This window comes from Passer domesticus, chromosome 5 (assembly GCF_036417665.1).
Source record: "Passer domesticus isolate bPasDom1 chromosome 5, bPasDom1.hap1, whole genome shotgun sequence".
NCBI lineage: Eukaryota > Metazoa > Chordata > Aves > Passeriformes > Passeridae > Passer > Passer domesticus.
Genome location: NC_087478.1, coordinates 18,619,868 through 18,638,545, shown reverse-complemented (window position 1 = coordinate 18,638,545; position 18,678 = coordinate 18,619,868). Strand labels below are relative to the sequence as shown.

General features: G+C 36.3%; 1 protein-coding gene across 1 annotated transcript in view; it reads left to right on the top strand.

The window, feature by feature from the left end:
* The window catches only part of TUBGCP6 (tubulin gamma complex component 6), a 40,020-nt gene extending 21,834 nt beyond the window's left edge, over positions 1–18,186 (top strand). The window contains exons 24-45 of the mRNA XM_064422191.1: positions 104–277; positions 1,335–1,456; positions 1,780–1,858; positions 2,298–2,407; positions 4,127–4,218; positions 4,311–4,450; positions 6,078–6,227; positions 6,889–6,970; positions 7,048–7,136; positions 7,313–7,428; positions 8,027–8,165; positions 8,257–8,385; positions 8,627–9,932; positions 10,362–10,417; positions 10,668–10,860; positions 11,127–11,295; positions 12,562–12,703; positions 13,641–13,835; positions 14,097–14,229; positions 14,462–14,675; positions 15,758–15,957; positions 17,710–18,186. Of these exons, the coding sequence (XP_064278261.1) occupies positions 104–277; positions 1,335–1,456; positions 1,780–1,858; positions 2,298–2,407; positions 4,127–4,218; positions 4,311–4,450; positions 6,078–6,227; positions 6,889–6,970; positions 7,048–7,136; positions 7,313–7,428; positions 8,027–8,165; positions 8,257–8,385; positions 8,627–9,932; positions 10,362–10,417; positions 10,668–10,860; positions 11,127–11,295; positions 12,562–12,703; positions 13,641–13,835; positions 14,097–14,229; positions 14,462–14,675; positions 15,758–15,957; positions 17,710–17,801 (4,122 nt within the window). The 3' untranslated portion in view covers positions 17,802–18,186. The remainder of the gene's footprint in view (positions 1–103; positions 278–1,334; positions 1,457–1,779; positions 1,859–2,297; positions 2,408–4,126; positions 4,219–4,310; positions 4,451–6,077; positions 6,228–6,888; positions 6,971–7,047; positions 7,137–7,312; positions 7,429–8,026; positions 8,166–8,256; positions 8,386–8,626; positions 9,933–10,361; positions 10,418–10,667; positions 10,861–11,126; positions 11,296–12,561; positions 12,704–13,640; positions 13,836–14,096; positions 14,230–14,461; positions 14,676–15,757; positions 15,958–17,709) is intronic.
* Positions 18,187–18,678: the final 492 nt, after the last annotated feature.

The following is an 18,678-nucleotide window of genomic DNA, read 5'->3' as shown; positions in this document are numbered from 1 at the left end:
TGCTATTACTTTTGTGTGTAAGCTATTTTAAAACAGAATACAGCTCTGAAATCGCTGAATCTGCCTGTCTTTTCTTTTTTTTTTTCTCCCTGTATCCTCTTAGTCTGCTCAGTCATTTGTGATAAAGGAGGGGGTGTATGTATCTGGAACATCACCAGAGACAATGCATAACGTGCTCTCGGAAGTTGCAGAGTATGGAACCTATTACACACGGCTGAGTCGTTTTTCTCTTCAACCAGTTTTGGATTCCTCATACAGCAAAGGACTTGTGTTTCAGGTAAAACAATGGCATTAAATCACCCAGATTTAATGGGCCAATTATCTGAGGTAGAGAAGATGACTGATTTAATGTAAAGCTGGAATTTCTGCCTTCTGCAAAACTGCAGAGTATTTTTAGTGTAATGCTCTATCCCAGGTCAGCATGGAACAGTGCTGCTGTATTTAAATCACAGCTCTGTTCTGAGGGCTTACTTGCACTGAAACATTCTATAAAATGTCTTTGTTACCCTTTGTTTAATCATATTGTTCTGTTGTGGACTAAATAACTATAATTTTTAAATGCTTAAAAAACATTACTTATTTATACAGAAAGATGTATAAAAATAAAATATGAGAACTTTCGTAGTTCACTATATATGTATGTAAAATATATTTTTCAAAACGAAAAACTGAGGTAGAAAAATATTGTATTGAATAGCTTTAATTACTTTTCCTTGGTTCAAAATTATGTGCAAATTTTCCATGTCAGTCCTCTGTATATTATATTGAGCTGTATGTACAGCTCTGTAATCTTCTGTAATATCTGGTGGTTTAATCTTCTCCTAATGCATAGAAGTTAGGATTAGTTATGAAAATCTGTTCATTCTGTGTTGGTTGTCAGTAATTCTGAATATTTGATTTACAGCAATGTTATTCAATTTCTGTTAAGAAGGTCTCTCTGTTAGATAAAGTTCTAGATAAGTGTTTTGCAGTATCTGGTTTAGGCACAAAAGTAAGGAGGCAGGTTTCCTTAGGTTGGTATTATAGAGAATATGGAGCTCCTCAAAGGACAAGTCAAAGATCTGAGCCAAGATGCTTTATTTCACTGTGCATGGCTACAGGCTCCATGCATTGGGTATGTGAAGATTATAGAGGAGTCATCTGGCTCATTGCAATGTCTGAAGTTGCATGGACCCTCACTTGCCCCTTACTTTGGTGTACAAGTCTCCCTTACCTGCATATGCCATTAATTTTACTAAAAGGTTTGTTTTCACACTGATGCAGTTGATGAGAGACATTGATAGACTGCTAACAACTTTCACAGTAAGACTTTAAATATTTTCTGTTCATACCAGGCATTCACAAGTGGACTGAGAAAGTATCTTCAATATTACAGAGCCTGTGTTTTATCAACACCTCCTACTTTAAGTCTTCTAACAATCAGCTTTCTATTCAGAAAATTAGGTCGTCAGCTGAGGTAAGAGAATGGTATTAAATGTTTAAGCTTTTCATTGCAGAAAAAATGCAATCTCTTCATATACTCTGAAAAAGACCATATTACATGGGCATTCTTATTTAGTCTATCAGTGTTTTTCCTCTGTTTTACAGAATTTTTTTTAATATCCAGAGTATTGTAGGGAAAACATACAAGATCTTTATACTCAGTTTCTTTGTTATGCCTCTTATCATTCAGCACGTAGACTGTGATTGTTGGACAGGATTCAAATTCAGCAAAGTTCATGACTGATCTTGGAGACTCCTGGTTGAAATTTTTCTGTATGTTTTAATACTGTTTTTTAGGTATTTAGCTGAACTGTGTGGTATAGGAACAACAACGGCACTGGGGATCAGTGGTGGAGCTGGTGCTTCATTTCCTACGGTGATTTTTGTTTGATATTTTTATGTTTGTTTTGGGTTGCAATGTTAATATTCTTCAAATATATTGAATTTTACATTAAATACTTAGTGTTGGTCTCTCTACTAGCAAAGCTATGACCCTGGACCTTTTAACTACAGTTAAAACACTATAGTCCTTTTTCCAGATACTTAATTTGGAAATTTGTCCAGGGTTTTCAATTTCTAAAATAATCAAAAGGTTCAAAATGAGCCTTCTAGTCATGTGAATCCAACTCTAAACATATCTGATAAAGTGATCTTGAGGTAACTTGTGCAGGTAAAGTGATCTTAACTGCAAATAGGTGGAGGAAATGAGATGAATCTGCCTTCTGTGTCTAGTGAAATATGTCAAGCCATGTATTTTTATTATTAAAGTTGTTGTGAAGTGTGTTGTCTGATGTTAAAATATTTTTCATTTTTAGGGTGTTAAATTGCTTTCATATCTGTACAAAGAGGCTCTCAACAATTGTAGCAATGAGCATTATCCAGTTCTTCTGTCTTTGTTGAAGACAAGCTGCGAACCATATACAAGGTGTGTCCATATTGTTCTCTGCATAACTGAGTTTAAGAGTTATGAATTGGTAATCTGGTGAGTAACTCTGTGTGTTTAACAATGGTTTTTAATATTTTCAGAAAAAAATACACGTCTGTATATGCAGTATATATTAAAATGAGTTAATTTTGCTGTTCTATGCCTCTTAGCTCATTAACAATGTAAGGGGTTATGTGTGGCTAGATTAGTAAATAAATATGTGTAAATAAGACTTAATTCTTGCTGCTGGTCATGGAAATTGAATATAAGATTTGGGTAAACTTTTATTTTTTTCCTCATACCTCAGTTAAAATCCTGAAACTGGAAACTGAGAAGTTTCTTTTGTTGTACAAACTGGGGATGTTCATGCTTTTTTCCACTGTCTTGTTGTGGGCTTTTTAGTAAGTGAAAATGAATAAAATATCTGTTGTTAATTAAGTACATGTAACCAACTGATAATAGGAATAATTAAAAGTAGAGTTCCTTGGATTGCAGCTGTTTTGTTAAGCAGTGCTCATCAGTTTAAAAATTACTAGTTTACAGACATCTGAAGAGATGATCAATTTTTTAATAGCTGTTTACAGGAATTATAACTTAGTCCATCATCAGTTTGCAATGTTACATAATAGATGTAAAAACACTTAGAAGGGAAAACAAAAGTCTGTCAAAATGCTCTAAATTTAAGATTCCTCCCATAGCCACCCTTCCTGTGTTTTCTTCCTTCTACATGAAATGATCTTCAGAGAAATTTAATTTCAGATTTACCAGAAGCCTCGCTGAAATATCTTCACAGCTCTTACCCTGCTATTTATAGAAGGAAGTCAGATTTCTGAAATACCAAGGGCATCACATGGAACCTAGAAAAATCTGGATTGCTGCCTTGATTCCTAAATTTGCTGCAGATATCTCTTGAAGCATCAATTATACATGATCAGGACTACCCTGGAAGGAAGCCTCTATTATCTGCCAAAAATGTTACCCACTCATTTATTAACCTGAAGGAAATGAAATAATACAAGTTGTTGCTCAAATAAATCATAGAAGCATCAGATTTAATAATTTAAAAGTGCTTAACTTTTTACATACAACCTTGAAGTTGAGCAATGTTTGCTGTGTTAAATGCTTCCACTTCCTTGCACAGTGTTAAGTAAAAATTTTTTAAAAAAAAGTCTTCCAGGACCTCTGAGCTCACACAGAGAAAATACGAAAAAGCATGAATAAATATGCCAAAATAGTAGTTTTCATCATTGCATGTATATTAAAAATGCCTCTGGGTCTGGGGAAAAAGTGCTTGGTATTGCATCTTTGTTTTATACTCTTTTAGTTTCTCACTGCTGAAATTACCTCTGTTGAAAACAAATCCTTTCTGCTTTTCTCTTGCTGTGCCCTTGATGTGCTGCAACAGTTTCTATACATTTTTAATATATATTTAGTAAATTGATATGCAAGAATAAAATAATTGTTTCAATTGAGGCACTGTTCTCTTATCTAAATTAATTATTGCTAAAATATTCTATTAAAAATAGTTTAAGAAAAGTGTAAAGCCACAATCTCCTGTATATTTAAATGTCAGTGTCACAGCACTTAACTGATGGCTTTTTTACCCTGCCTATATCTTGTGTCTTTTGGGATTTTAAGGAGCATACTAACTCCTTGGTTCTAATAAAGAAGAGAATGTGAAAGGGTTGATTTTCAATATTGTACAATTTTTTTTTTCAGATTTATCTATGATTGGGTATATAGTGGTGTATTCAGAGATGTTTATGGAGAATTTATGATTCAGGTGAATGAGGATTATCTTTGTTTCAGAGGTACAGTATCTATACAGAGCATTTCTAATTTCTATAATCTGTGCTATTAATTAAATAACTGAAATATGTACTTCCATCTTTTTGTTACACAGATAAACATTACTGGACTCATGGTTATGTTTTGATTTCAAAAGAAGTAGAAGACTGTGTCCCTGTATTTCTTAAGCATATTGCTAATGATGTATACATATGTGGGAAAACTATAAACTTGTTGAAATTGTGCTGTCCTAGGGTAAGTTTTGGGTTGCTTCCTTCCTATGACATGGAAAAAATCATGTCTCTAGAGCAAGAGTCTAGGTTTTTAGCAGGTTCACTCTTTTATCAAAACTTGGTATTACATAAGTAGGATGATGAAGGGCAATTACTTGCTCTCAGATACTTGTGAGCTGATTATCCACTCTACTTTCTACCACCTCACTACAGAAATATACATTTTAACACCATCAGAAAAACATGCTGTTTTTCTTTTCTTTGTATTGAAAGCAGAAATGTTTTAGACATTCAACCAAGTGCCTTCCACTTCTTGCACTATTCCTTTTTGGTTTATACCTGTCTCACTTTTACCACTTCATGGCTCAATTCTTTCACCTGTAACACTACATTTTCAAGAAGTACTTAAATAGTTTTGTTTGTTGGTATTTTGCAGAGCAGTTCTTGTCCTTGATAAGAAAAACATGTTCAACTACTTTGTATGTACTCTCTTCTCTCTATATGTCCAAAACTAAAACAACCAGAGAGGTGTCTAAAGCCTGTAGACATTCCCAGGTATGACTTTCCTTAAGGTCAGAGCTGCTCAGTCTCAACAGAGCAGGGCAGCTCATTATCAGCTATGTACTGTCAGGTACGAGCCTAATTCCTCAAGTGAAATGTCCCTCTGCCAGTTCTGAGTGCTCTGATAACCATTCCCAGACCGTGACTGGTGTCATGGTGGCTGGTGGCAGGTGTGCCAGTAGTACTGGGCTCTTCAGGAAAGGGTCAGCAGTCACCTCCATGGTGAGTTACAGCTCTGTGAGTCACTAACGCAGGATCTCCCCCCAGGTCATACGGCACCCAGGTTCAGTCATCTTCCATCTGTCTGAGAGTGCCAGGCACATTTCATTCCTTTTGATAATGCCATCAGGAGCTGGGTCTTCCCTTCTGCTTAGGCTCATACATTCCCAGGAATACTGCCCAGGGTTTCCATCTTCTGGCTTTTACCAGTAGACTGGGGGAATCCAGTGTGAGTGTGCTTGTGTGCTCATTTGGTTTTTTCCTTCAAGTTACCTGTTTCCCTCAGTTACCTGTTTTGTGCACTGAATACAATAGCTTCAGAGATTTAGGGTTGTTGAGGCAAAGTAGGAAGACCGGGTATACTTAAAGAACAGGTTCTCTGTGGTGTGCACTGGCCGTGGTTTTGAGAATTTTCCTTGTGCGAAGGTCTCTCCTGTAGGGGTGTTAGAGAGTTCCTCCTGAGTGGGGATCTGTGGAGGATGTAAGTGAACAATACCTGACTTTTGACAGGAGAGATGCATTCAGCATTGAGTTACTCATGCTCACTTAATTTGGATATTCAGAATAGGAAAATTAGAGATCTTTAGAACATGATGTGTATAAATGTGTGTATTAGATTTTCAGCAGCAAAGACAGAATTCTAAGAATTTGGCCTGTGATGCAAGTTGTGGATCGTTGTACCTTTGTCTCCTACTTTGAATTATATAAATGCCAAAAGATGATACTAATACAAGCTTTAGATGCTGTGTGGAGCTTTGTGTCAGTGTCTTGAAGCGAGACTAAGTTAAAAAAGATCTATAATGTGAATTCATAATATAAAATTTTACACTTTTTAAAATGTATGTAAAAGGAAATTTCTCATTTTTCAGCATTACATATGTTGGTCAGATATACCTGTTCCCCGGATTTCAGTTATTTTTTCACTTGAAGAACTGAAAGAAATAGAGAGAGACTGTGCAGTGTATGTAGGTCGAATGGAAAGAATTGCTCGATACAGTTCCATAAGCAAGGAGGAAAAGGTAAATGAATAAAGGAACAAATACCTCATTATGATTTTTTTAAAATAGCCAATTATCATTTTTATTATAACCTCTAAAGAATTTGTATTTATAGTCAGAATTTTTTCATGGGTAAATTGCAGTTTTAATTGCAACAGATAAAAATTATTAAATATTAAAATTATTTAATATAGCTTTAAAAAGTATAGGTGGTGTGTTGACATTTTTTGGCCTTTTCATATATTAAATGAGTGTTAGACTTCGATCTTAGTTCTTTACATTAGGAGATTTGTCGTCTTACTGAAAAGAGTGTTAGATTCTGATTTAACAAGTGAGATAAGCTAATTAGTAACTGGATAAGACTATTTGTATTTTCCATAGCTAATTGTTTTTCAGAACATTTTAATGACAAAAAAATTTCTGGCCTTCAGATTCCATCAATTTAGTTTATATATCAGATGGATTTAGTTCATTTTAAAATCTTGGCGTATTAACTTCCAATACTAGTTTGTAGATCTTGCATTTACTTACTTGTTTTATTCATATTTTTGTTGTATTAATTGATTAATAACCATTATAAAATGTGCATCTGTCTTTGCAACAGTGTATTTCAAGTCTAAAATAATAGAAGAAATTCCACCTTGGCTTTTTATTTTTGTTTTGTTTTTTTTTTTTTAATTAGGATTTGCGCATGGAAATAGCCAAACAAGAATTAATTGTTCATGCTCGGGAAACTGCTAGCAAAGTACTAAAAGCCATTAGTGGTAAGTTATAGTGACATTTTTTGTGTTTTCTAGTGGGTTTGTTAATGTAAACTAACAGTATCTTTATTTTAATACAGACAAGCAAATATCAGAACGAATGGCTTTGGATGCAAAGAAACGGGAACAGTTTCAGAAGCTGAAAGAACAGTTTGCAAAGGACCAAGAGGTATCTCTCTCTGCAATTCTAGAGGCAGACTGTATTTCTTAGGCAAATAAATTAATGGATGTGTTGTACTGAAGTTGAATTAGTAGCTCATGGTGTACAAATAGGAACTTCTTGTAGATATGTGTGTTACAACTGGTATTGGGAACAGCTTTTAAAAGTGTTACATATTTATGCAGCGTCGTCTTGCGATAAGGCAGGAGGAGATTGATGATGATTTCAGCTATGCCCGAGAGCTCAGAGAGAGAGAAAAAAGACTGAAAGCTTTAGAAGAAGAACTGGAAAAAAAGGCAAGGTAAGTGTATCTGAGTTGTCTTCAAAACTCTCATAAAGATCTCAGGAAAAAATAATTGCATGTTAAAATTCACGGTAGACATTGTTCTACAAGGGTAGTATTTGCAGTTAGAAGATGGATGTAAGGATTTTTGGTAATCCATGTTACAAATGGTTAGTGGCTGAAAAATCTAGGACCCACTCATTTGTGCCAACCCTATCCAGTCTGGGTTTTGCTATAATCAAAATTTAAGGAAAAAAAATTTGAATGTGTCTTACAATTTAAATGCAGAGCCCACAGCGAAAATGGTCACATGTATGTCAAAGTAGAAGTAAAAAGTAGTTGGAGTTGGATTGATATTTCACTTTCTTCTGTTTCATCTAAAATTACTTACACCAAATGGGTGGTCTACTAAAAATAGTTACAGAAATATGTGTTGACTGAAAACACAGTCCTGTGTTTTCCACCTGTTCATTCTCTGTGACTGAAGCCTCTGGCTTGTACATTTTAGGAACCAATTCTCAGTTCTGAGGTGCTAAAAAGTCTTATTCTTTAGATGGGAAGATGAAAATCAATGTGCAAAAATCTGTAACATAGCTTTCTTTTTACCTTCATTTAGGCAGGAATTAATTGACCATTATAGCAAACTTTCTGATGATGCAGCCCGTAGGGAACAAAGAAAATTATGGAAAACCCAGCGCCACAAGTTGGAAACAGCCCGTCTTAAGTTTCTGTTAGAAGATCAAAAACGCATTGAGGTACCTCCTAAAAAGATTTAAGAAGTGTAATTTAGAAAATTTGATACTTGGTACTTAAAGACCTTTTTCTTTTTTTTTTTTTTACTTGTAGGAAATGCTTGAAAAACTTCCAGATGAGGAAAAAAATTTTCTCTACAGGAGAAAATTAGATATTATTCCTTATAAACAGTGCCAGTTGGCTTTGGATAAAACCCCTGTTGAGAAAGAGCCGCCTTCACAAGTGAGTTTCTTTTCTTACATAAACTTCAAGTTGCTGTTCCAGGTTTCCCTAAAGGGGCTTAATTTCATGGTTCATTTCAGTTCAGTAAACACAAAGTTCACTGTAACAGCAAGGTGAGTAGTTATCATTTATGTACTCATCAGAAAAATTGGAAAATTTTTAATCCTGTAATAAAGTGATACCTTAATTAGTAGGTTGATATGTGGCCAGCCATACAGTGTAATAATTATTTCTTTTTTAGGTGTCTTTTGTGAAACCTCTGTCTTCTAATGAGACAGTTGGCAGGAAAGAATCTGAGACTGAACAGGGATATGCTGCTTCTGCTGACAAAGCACTGCCTATGCCAGAGCCAGCAAATAATAGTGCTGATGAGCATTTTCAGCCTAAAGCAACAGGATCTGAAAGCAATCTCCAAAATTCAGAGAAAGCATGCAGTTCTCTATACAGTGCTGAGTCCTTGCCTGAATCCAATGTGAATATAGAAGATTTCTTATCAAAGTCACAAGATGAACAGTCTGTTGCTGTCAGGGTGCAAGGATCTTTGCTAGATGAAGCTTTCCAAAATATTAACTCAGATCTTTCTGAGACTTTGCAAGTGAGTGAAAGTCAGCCTGTCCCGAGAGAAGCACCAGAAGAAGACAATGCACCATTGCATCAGCAAAGCGAGTATGATTTTAATACAGTTCTCAGACCATCTGCAGCTTGGCAGGGACATGTTACAGTTGGGGAAAACGTTTTTGATGTGGACAACAGAAGGCCTCGCTGGAACATTCATGGACATGCATCTGATGCCAACATCAGAGTGGGAGAATATGTACCTCAAGTGGACACTTACCGGCCACATTCAAGTGCTTACAGGAGTTCTTCAGATTCCCATATAAAAAGCAGCAGCTATACTTCTGAAGTTGAGTCTAGGCGACCTCGATGGAATATTCATGGGCATGTTTCTGAAGCTCATATTAAAATTGGGGAATATGCTTCAGAGATAGAGACCTCAAGGCCCAGGTGGAACATCCATGGTCATGCTTCAGAAGCCAATATTAAGATTGGAGAGTATGTGTCAAATGTGGCTCCTACAAGGCCTCGATGGAGCAGCCATGGTCATGCATCTGATTCCAATATCAAGATTGGTGAAAACGTGTCAGAGGTGGTCTCAGGCAGACCTCGTTGGAACATCCATGGGCACGCCTCACAGTCACACATCAAAATTGGAGAGCTGGTTTCGGATACAGAGCCTCTGAAATCCCGTTGCAGCCCGTTCGGACACGCATCCCAGTCAAGCATCCAAATAGGGAAGTGGGCCCCATCTACAGAAGATGATCCCATACCTCATCGTAAAGCCATTTTGGGTTCTTCATCTGACTCCACAGTTCAGACGCTTCTGTACAGTGAAGAGTTCTCTCCTGCTGAAGGGAGCAGAAAGGAGGCAAAACCATCACAAGTTAAGGAAGAGACACAGTCACAGATATCTGACAGTGTTACAGACTTTGCTGATGCTAATATTAAAGATGATAAAAAGGAAAATACAACAGAAGAGAAACAAGAAGGTAAAATAAAATTCGGTTTATTCGGTCAGCATTTGTTTAAGGGCTTGTGAAAGTAACTCTGAATGTTTGTTTTCTGAATGGGTCCTTTCTTCCCTACTTACTGCACTTAATTCCTTGCATTACTTTTCATATAGTGCTAGAATTCAGAGGAAAGAATTTGAGCTTAGATTTGTATCCTATATGCAAGAAACAGAGCATTAAAAAATGAAACTTTTAGTCTGAAATTTTGTGACACAGGACCTTTAGGGTCCTTTAGAGAACATGCATAAAACTGCCTGGGTGGGGCTATGGGGAGGTACTGTTATTGGTGTGGTGGTTTCTGTGGTAGTTTACACAGGAATTTTGAACAACTTTAGGAGCAGATCTGAGGTATGAACCAAGTATTATAAGCAGGTCCAAGTAAATGCTGACTTTCAGTTGTATTTACAGTAATTGCAGATGTTGTCAACAAGGACCCTTCTCCAGATTCCTCACAGAGCTTACAGGTAAGAAACAGAAGTGGTTGTTGAGAGGACTTATTTTTCTTTTGAAGAATTGAACTGGTAATTAAGGTAGTAAATTTCTCTCCTAATATAGTTGTCACTGTAAAATCGTATTGTTTTTACATGTCTGAAACACATGGGTGAGTAGGCTCTTCTCATTTGGAACAGCTAGGCAGTTACCTGTAGGAACACATTAAGCCTGAACAGACAAACCCAGCATCTCTCATAAAATTTGTCCATTTATGAATTTTAGAGAGAAGAACCTGAAAAGGCTGTTTCACAAGATGCCGTGCCTCAAGAAACTTTGTCTTCTGAAGCTAATGCTCCCACAACTAAGGAGAGAGAAGGCGAAGAGGAAGATACATGGAAGAAAGAACAAGCTTATTTGAAGGCCTTATCTGATCAGTATTGTATTGAAAAGTATCAAGATAGTTATGATTTGATGTGTGAGTACAACTGTTGTAAAAGTAGATCAATAGAAGGTGTGGTAAATTTGAACTAGAAAGCTGAATACTGTGACTTACCAGTAAATTACCAAGGTTATGAACTGCAGTAGCCAAACAATTTGCTCCAAGGCACAAAGATGAGAAATACATTTTGGCATGTTATGATTTTCTAACCTAGAAGTGCTTGTATTCAGAATTTAATAGGAACATATTATTAAGCTTCTTAAATATAATAACTTACATTGTGTGTATATTTTTAAATGTAGCAGAACCACCAGTTTCTCATCTCTTGCATCACGTGATTCCAAGATCATACACGTTTCCTGTGGATCCTACAGTGCAGTCTGCAACAGATGAAACTGCTGTGCAGCTGAGTGAGCTCTTGTCTCTGCCAGTGCTGATGAAACGTTCTATTACTGCTCCACTTGTATCTCAGTGAGTATTTGTTTAGAATTTTGCAATTAATTTTGCAATTAATGTTGTATTCTATTTTGAGACAGGAGTTGCACATAGTCTTAAATTTGCTCTTAGGTCCTAGAAGCAATTCATTAAATGGTCCTTTAGTAATTAAAAAGTTCAGATCTGCATGATGAATAACAACATAAACTTAGACGTTTATTTGCATATTAAAAATTTGAATGTCTATTTGGAATATAAGCACTCAGAGGGAAGTCTTGTAGATTATGCAGCAGTGATTTTGACACCATTAGTTTCATTATTCTTTTAAAAAGAAGGTGTATTCTGTATAATATGTGTACTAGTTTATATTTGAAAGATGAAAGCTAAGGGAGTAAAAAAATCTTTTGATTCTTGAAATCTCATATTGGTCAGGGTATATTTCATGCTTCTATAGGAACTCCAAGGCTGTTTTGAGGTATAATAAAAGCTGTTCTTGTTACTATTGGGATATATAAGGAAACCACATACATGTTGGATGGTTTAATTAGTGTATCTTATAATATTTTGAATAAAAGTTTTTGTTGTTTTGTTCAAGATTAGCTTTTGTCATGAAAACAATTACTCACAGACACTTCTTTTAGAATCTGTTTTTCTGTAAGTTTCCATCTGCTAGCTCTGACTATGCTGTACTCAAAGTTTGGTGCAATGTATAAAGATGTTATTGTCTAACTTAATTTTAAACATCTGGTTGGCTACCAGAACAATCTGTGTACAGATTCACACATTTACCAAACTGAGCCTGACTTTTTGTGCTGCCAGAATTGCCCTATCCCTGATAGGCAAGTTAAATTATTTAAAGCTAGTGCATGGTATTACAGACTGTGTATAGATCTAGATACTAGATGGAGTATAGTTCTTAATATCTGGTGTCAGATTTCTTTCAATTAGTATATTCTTGCTGGGGATTTAATAGTCTTTTAATTTGTGTAGGTGACAGAGATCAGAATGCTGTTGATAAAATGTTGATCCAGGTCCAGCAGCATATTCTAAAGATCACTGTATGTAGTCAGTCTTAAAATACTTCCCAATATTTTTCAGAACCCAGTTACCTGAAGTGGGAGGTTTTAATTCTGGTATATAATGGATGAAGATTTTTTGTCTCATGTTTTTTTGCCTATATGAATAACATCTTAGATAGCAGAGTTAAGTAATGGTGCATTAACCTGATGTCACCACAGCTGAATGTTAGGAAGGAAGGAATTACATGTAAGTATAATCCCTTTTCTCTGTTTTTATTCTTAGTGTTTCTCTTGTGAACAAAGCAATAGTTGATTACTACTTTGTGGAGCTGAATGTAGAGAAGCATTTTGAAGCATTGAGACACTTTTTGTTAATGGAAGATGGGGAGTTTGCTCAGTCACTCAGTGACCTGTTGTTTGAGAAGGTATTTACTTTGATGTCTTAACCCCAGTGCTTGGGTTGTCTGCTTTACCTTCATGCCTCTGAATTGGTTTGGTGGGAATGAGTGAATGGTGTGAATTAGAATTCTGGCTTGTGGAGTTTTCCTCTTTTGTACTGTGTCGAGAAGTCTGCAGCAGGGAACTCTGTTAATGTTGTAAGGAAGGAGAAAAAAGGTCTTGGACAGATAAGCATTCATGGAAGGGTATTTCACTCTTTCCTGTGAAAACTGCACCATTATTGCTGTCCCCTCCTGTCTGCTGGCAGCAAAGCTGGAAGAGCCTGTTGCCATTTGCTAAAATCCAGTGGAAAGCTACCTACTGCTGTGCAAGCTACCTACTCTTACCTTAAATATCCTCAGATAGAGAGCAGAGGGGAGGCCATGTGAAGAGAGTGCTGGGCCCTCTGATGGGGCAGTATTTTCATGACTTACTGCTGTGTTCATGGGGAAGACAGCAAGGTAGGACAGATAGCCTGAGGCAGCTGTAGGAGAGTTAATGCATTTCTCTGAGTCCTGAAACTGCTTTAGACCCAACTAGGGAGAGCACTTGGGAATTTATACGTGATGAATAGCTTTATTTGTAAACCTCTGAGAGTGCTGAGGTGATGAGACAGGCACATTCAAGTCATATAAATTCCTTGGGTCCCTGGCTTTCTAAAGACTCTATTCCCTGCAGGAGGGACTGAACCACAGCAGACATACAAAAATAAATCAGTGTAGGTATGAGATTACCCTTCATGCTGTGAACAGAAAATGCTTCAGAAATTGCTTCTTATGCTGTTCATGCATCCCTATGGCAGAAGTAAAAACTTCCAATCAAGGCAGGGTAGTCGCCACTTTATAATTGTGCTGTAATTCACCTGTGTTCAAGAGCCAAGACTTTTTATTATTATGGTGTAATTTGTTTTTTTTTTATCCCTAGCTTGGATCAGGACAAACACCTGGTGAATTGCTGAATCCACTGGTTCTTAATTCTATCCTAAATAAAGCACTACAGTACAGTCTTCATGGTGACACCCAGCTTGCTTCCAATCTTTCTTTTGCCCTCAAGTATCTCCCAGAAATGTTCACGCCCAATGCACCAGATGCTCTGAGTTGCTTAGAGCTCAGGTACAAGGTAAGGGGGCACAGAGCACGTTGGGACACTGCAGTTATGCCATGGTTCTTATGTACAGTGGTAAAGTGAATATGTTAATAAGAATGCAGTATCTAAAACTGGAGTAAAATAATGTGTAATGGAAACTACAGGATTTACTTAGCCTGACCATTGCATTACATTAATTAAAATACATAACAATTGTTGAAATACTTGTATTTTAAATAATGTTATAATTTCTAACAAAAAATGTAGTATGATCAGCACTGTTATTTCTTGCAGGTTGACTGGCCTCTGAACATTGTCATTACTGAGAGCTGCATGAATAAATACAACAAGATTTTCTCCTTTTTGCTTCAGCTGAAGCACATGGTGTGGACTCTCAAGGATGTTTGGTTTCACTTAAAGCGCACTGGTAAGTGTGACTAGTGAAAGAGAGCATTTTGTTCAAAATGCCAAGGAAGATGTTTTAAGAAAATTGTGACTATTGAAGTTTGACATGACTGTGTATAAGCAATTGTCTAGCAGAGGGTGCTGAAGGCATTTTAAACAGGATTAGACTCTACTAATAAAAACTAAATTCCGTAAAAAAATCTGATTTTAGATGGTCTCTGTGGCTGATAATATATTTCTGCTTTTATTTTCAGCTTTAGTGAGTCGTGCATCAAATTCTGTCCAGTTTCGACAGCTCCAGCTGTATAAACATGAGATGCAGCATTTTGTGAAAGTAATTCAAGGTTACATTGCTAATCAGATCCTTCATGTTACATGGTGTGAATTTGGAAACAAACTGTCTTCTGTGGGCAACCTAGAAGAAATTCACAGAACACATGCTGAATACCTCAACAAAGCAATCTTCAGGCAAGCTACCACACTTACTTTTACTTCAAATGCATGTTAAGGCAGTGGCCAGTCCTAGCCTAATGTATTTGTGCAAAACTGACTTTTACATGACACATTAAGTAGTCTTTACATATGAAAGTGTTCTTATGTAAGAAACAAACTTCATGGCATCTTACAAGGTCTATACTTTGATACTTTTTTCTCAGCTGTCCATCCTTTTCATTTCCCTGGACTCCCTGAGTTACCTCCTGCTCCTGGTCACCATGCCTCTGCAAGCTTCCAGTCTACTCAGGACAGCTCTAAACTAAGGGCACACGTGCCACAGTACTTTTTCCTTCACTCCATCCTTTGTAAATTACTGCTGTTTCATTCATCATAAGTAGTGTGCACAGTAAACCTTACTAAAGGATGTGAAATCAACTCCTGTACAATGTGCTTTTAAAACAGTGCAGTGACCAGGGCTGGATTTGAAAAGGACTAAAAGATTTATCTAGATTTATGAGCAGTGCAAGAGACACCTGTCTTTTAGGAATCACAAGCTTTTAGCCCCTTAGTTACTCTATTTGAGGCAGAGGGGTGGTGTGACTAAAAGGAAAGGAGCTAGAGAGTGTACACTGAAATTCTGGTTTCTTCTTGAAGACTGTACACTGAAATTATGAAGTGATGAGATGGAGGGAGATGATAAGGAACAGAAACTATAAACAAGGAAAGAAATTTCTCCTTTCATGTCTCTCTTTCTGAGTTTTAATCAGAAAAGACTTGCCTAGAGCTGCTCTTTCGATAGCAGGTGGTAGGATTAGAGGAGATTAAAGTTTAAGGAAACTCAGAACATGTTGTTGTTAAATGTCATCTCCTTTGCAAAGGCAGATGTCATTTTAGAAATCAGATTCTCTAGAGCAGATATAAGTTTCTTGAAGTGCAAATAAACTGTGTTAGATTTAGGCACCTTGTTTAAAATTTGTCGGCTGCAGTTGTGGGGATTTTTGTAAGCAATTATTGTTGACCTTATTAATGTTACGCATTGTCACTCCTTTTTATTTGTGGTCTTACAACCAATAAATTACACCAACTAATTTCTGAAGCTGTTTTTGTTCTGTTAGGGGTCTGTTGACAGAGAAGGCAGCCCCTGTGATGAACATCATACATAGCATCTTCAGCCTTATTCTGAAGTTCCGCAGCCAGCTCATCTCTCAGTCGTGGAGCTTCGATGCAGGGAAGCAAATGGCTGTTCATCCCAACTTCGGTCTGATGCAGCAGTCATACAACACCTTCAAGTATTACTCCCATTTCTTATTCAAAGGTAAGAAATTGCATGAATTCTAGATAGAAGAAATACTATCTGGCTACTGGAATATTTTAGTAATGTAATGTAAAAATAGGAAGATTTGTATACTTAGGGAGTGTTGGAAATACAGTTCCCAAATGAAAACTGCATTGTTTTGGTTTGCCAAGATCTGCCTGTACGTCAATTAAGATGTACATACAAGAAATCTAACAGATATTTCAAAACTAACTGTAAGTTTTTGCTGATTTACAAAATAAGTATTTGGTATTTAGCTGTACTTTCATGCATACATTTTTTCTTTTCTCTGGAATTGGGTTCTGAAACATTTTATTGACAGCAGTAGAGATAGTTAGATGCCACTCAGAAGTAATTTTAGATATCTATGCAATAGTTGAGTTTTGCCACTGGTATGAGATTTGAAAGTTCTGATTCCCATGTTGGACTAAAGCTCAGAGAGCTTTCCAGCACGTGCTCCAGGCAAGTTTTTCAACTATTTACCAAATGTTCTTTCCTTTATCATGATAAAATTTCATCTCCCTGTCAGCTTAGGCTACAATGTGCTGAAATGGTTACCTTCCATTTGTCTGTCATATCTTGATTGTGTTTTAGTACATTAGTTATCCTTCATCTAGTATAAAGATGGTTTGTGGGATCTGGGTTCCTTTTTTTTAGAGAATCTTGAATTCCTGAAGGAGATGCATCTGCTTTTCTTAGATCTATTCTACTAAAATATTTTTTAGTTCAGACTATATTCTTCAGGAAATGAGCTGCCCTTTTTATTCTTTAAGGGTGTCCAAAAATGGTATCAAAGGACCAAAAACAGATATTTCAGGATGAGTTAGAATGGCTACTTCCAAATTCTACAGGAAGTCAGAACACCTGTGGGAGCCACCTAAGCCCATACTACGAGATCTATGGTTGCTTCATGGACAGAGATTAATAGACCATTCTGTAAGGAAATCTGATGAGTGACCCAGTTTTTTACACCCTCTTTGTTAAGCACTACAAAACAAATACGTGCTTGTTTATCTCCACTTGTACCTTCAGTCACCATGTATTGTAAAATGCTCTTTCCACAATGGGTTGATCCAGAATCCATTGAAAGCCAATACAAAGTTGTTTGGACTTCAATGGCTTTGGCTCGGGCCCTAACTTCCAAAAATACACCTCCCCTTCTTCCTTGCATGCTGCTGCTGCTTGCTAATTCCCTTGATATTGGTGCATGGGATGTTTGTGAGCTTAGGGAGCTTCAGTTGGCTTTTTTCCTTTGCAGTTAAGGACGTTTAGAGCAGTTGGTGTGTTCATTCATAGAGTGAGGGGTTTGTCCTAGGAATTTCTCTTTGGTTTTCTCTCTCACAATGGACTTCACTCAAGAAAACTTCAGCAGAGCTGCTTTTTTCACAGAGGTCTCATGAGGACCTAAACATGCTTCCTGGTCAGTTGAAATTGTGATAGGAGCACACCATCTTTATTGTGAATGATTCTGTGATTTGTTTGTTCCTATGAAAGTGACTTGATAAGAAATGCTTTGTTAGAATAATGCACTTTCACTTAGAACTGACACATAGTCTTTCTTTTGCATTTATTTGAAGTATTTTATAATTCCAGAAATAAATATTGGACTTTTCTTTTGTTAACATATATATTTGTTCTCAATTTTCTGCATTATGGTTTTGGGTTTTTTTTTAAAGGTAAAAGCCATAGATGCTGTCAAGGATGAATTTATAATATTAATTGTATTTCTGTATGTCTTTCATTTTCTTCCAGTGGTAACAAAGCTTGTAAATAGAGGATACCAACCACATTTGGAGGACTTTCTGCTGCGAATTAACTTTAATAACTACTACAAGGATAACTGAACTCTGTAGAGTAAGGATCACTGATAACACAGTAAAACAGGAGCTATATATATATGCTTATGATTTATAGAATCTTATGCAAATGTCATGCAGGAGGCATTTTTCGTCAGTGAAATAATCTGCTGTCTAAAAGCTTGAAGAGTATAACCACCATATACAGAGCATGATGATGCTTAAAATCCACTAAACCTGCCAGTTGTTTGATCTGCTAAAAATTTATATTGTCATTATTGCAGAGATAGCAGAGCTGAGTGCCTGGTCTTAACACAGGAGAGAGTGCACAGCTGTATATCTGTGAATGTGTAAATGTTGTATTTTCAGTGGTGTGAATTTCCTTCAATGTAAATACATGTTTGTGAAATAAATTGACAGATACTTTCTAAAACTGTTGAGAGATGGGTATGAGGTACAAATGTTCCCACAGATATTAGTACCTGCTATTTGATGTGGTTTATTTTCAATCTGATATTAATTATTAATCTAAATATAACTAATTTCTTTAAGACTCATAGTCACAGTGGAAGAGAACATGATGTGCCAAGGTGGTCTGTTAGGAGATACAATATTTGACTATTCAAGCACTTGGTGATTGTTGGAACACTTGTGCCAAGCTTAGTTTTTTTATCCTTAATTTAAACTATGCATCTTATTTTGTGGTGATTATTTAAAACACCTAAAACAGAAATTCAGCACCACTAAGGCAAAATAAAGCTGTAATTCTCAATATATTCCAACTACTGCGTTCAACTAAAGGATCATATTTGTATCATTTTCCTTTTCCCACTTTGTTTTTTCCCCTTATATTGTGAGAAGAGACAATTGAACTTTCAATTAATAATATAAGAATGTTATAAAGAGGCAGTCAGCATTGAAGTAC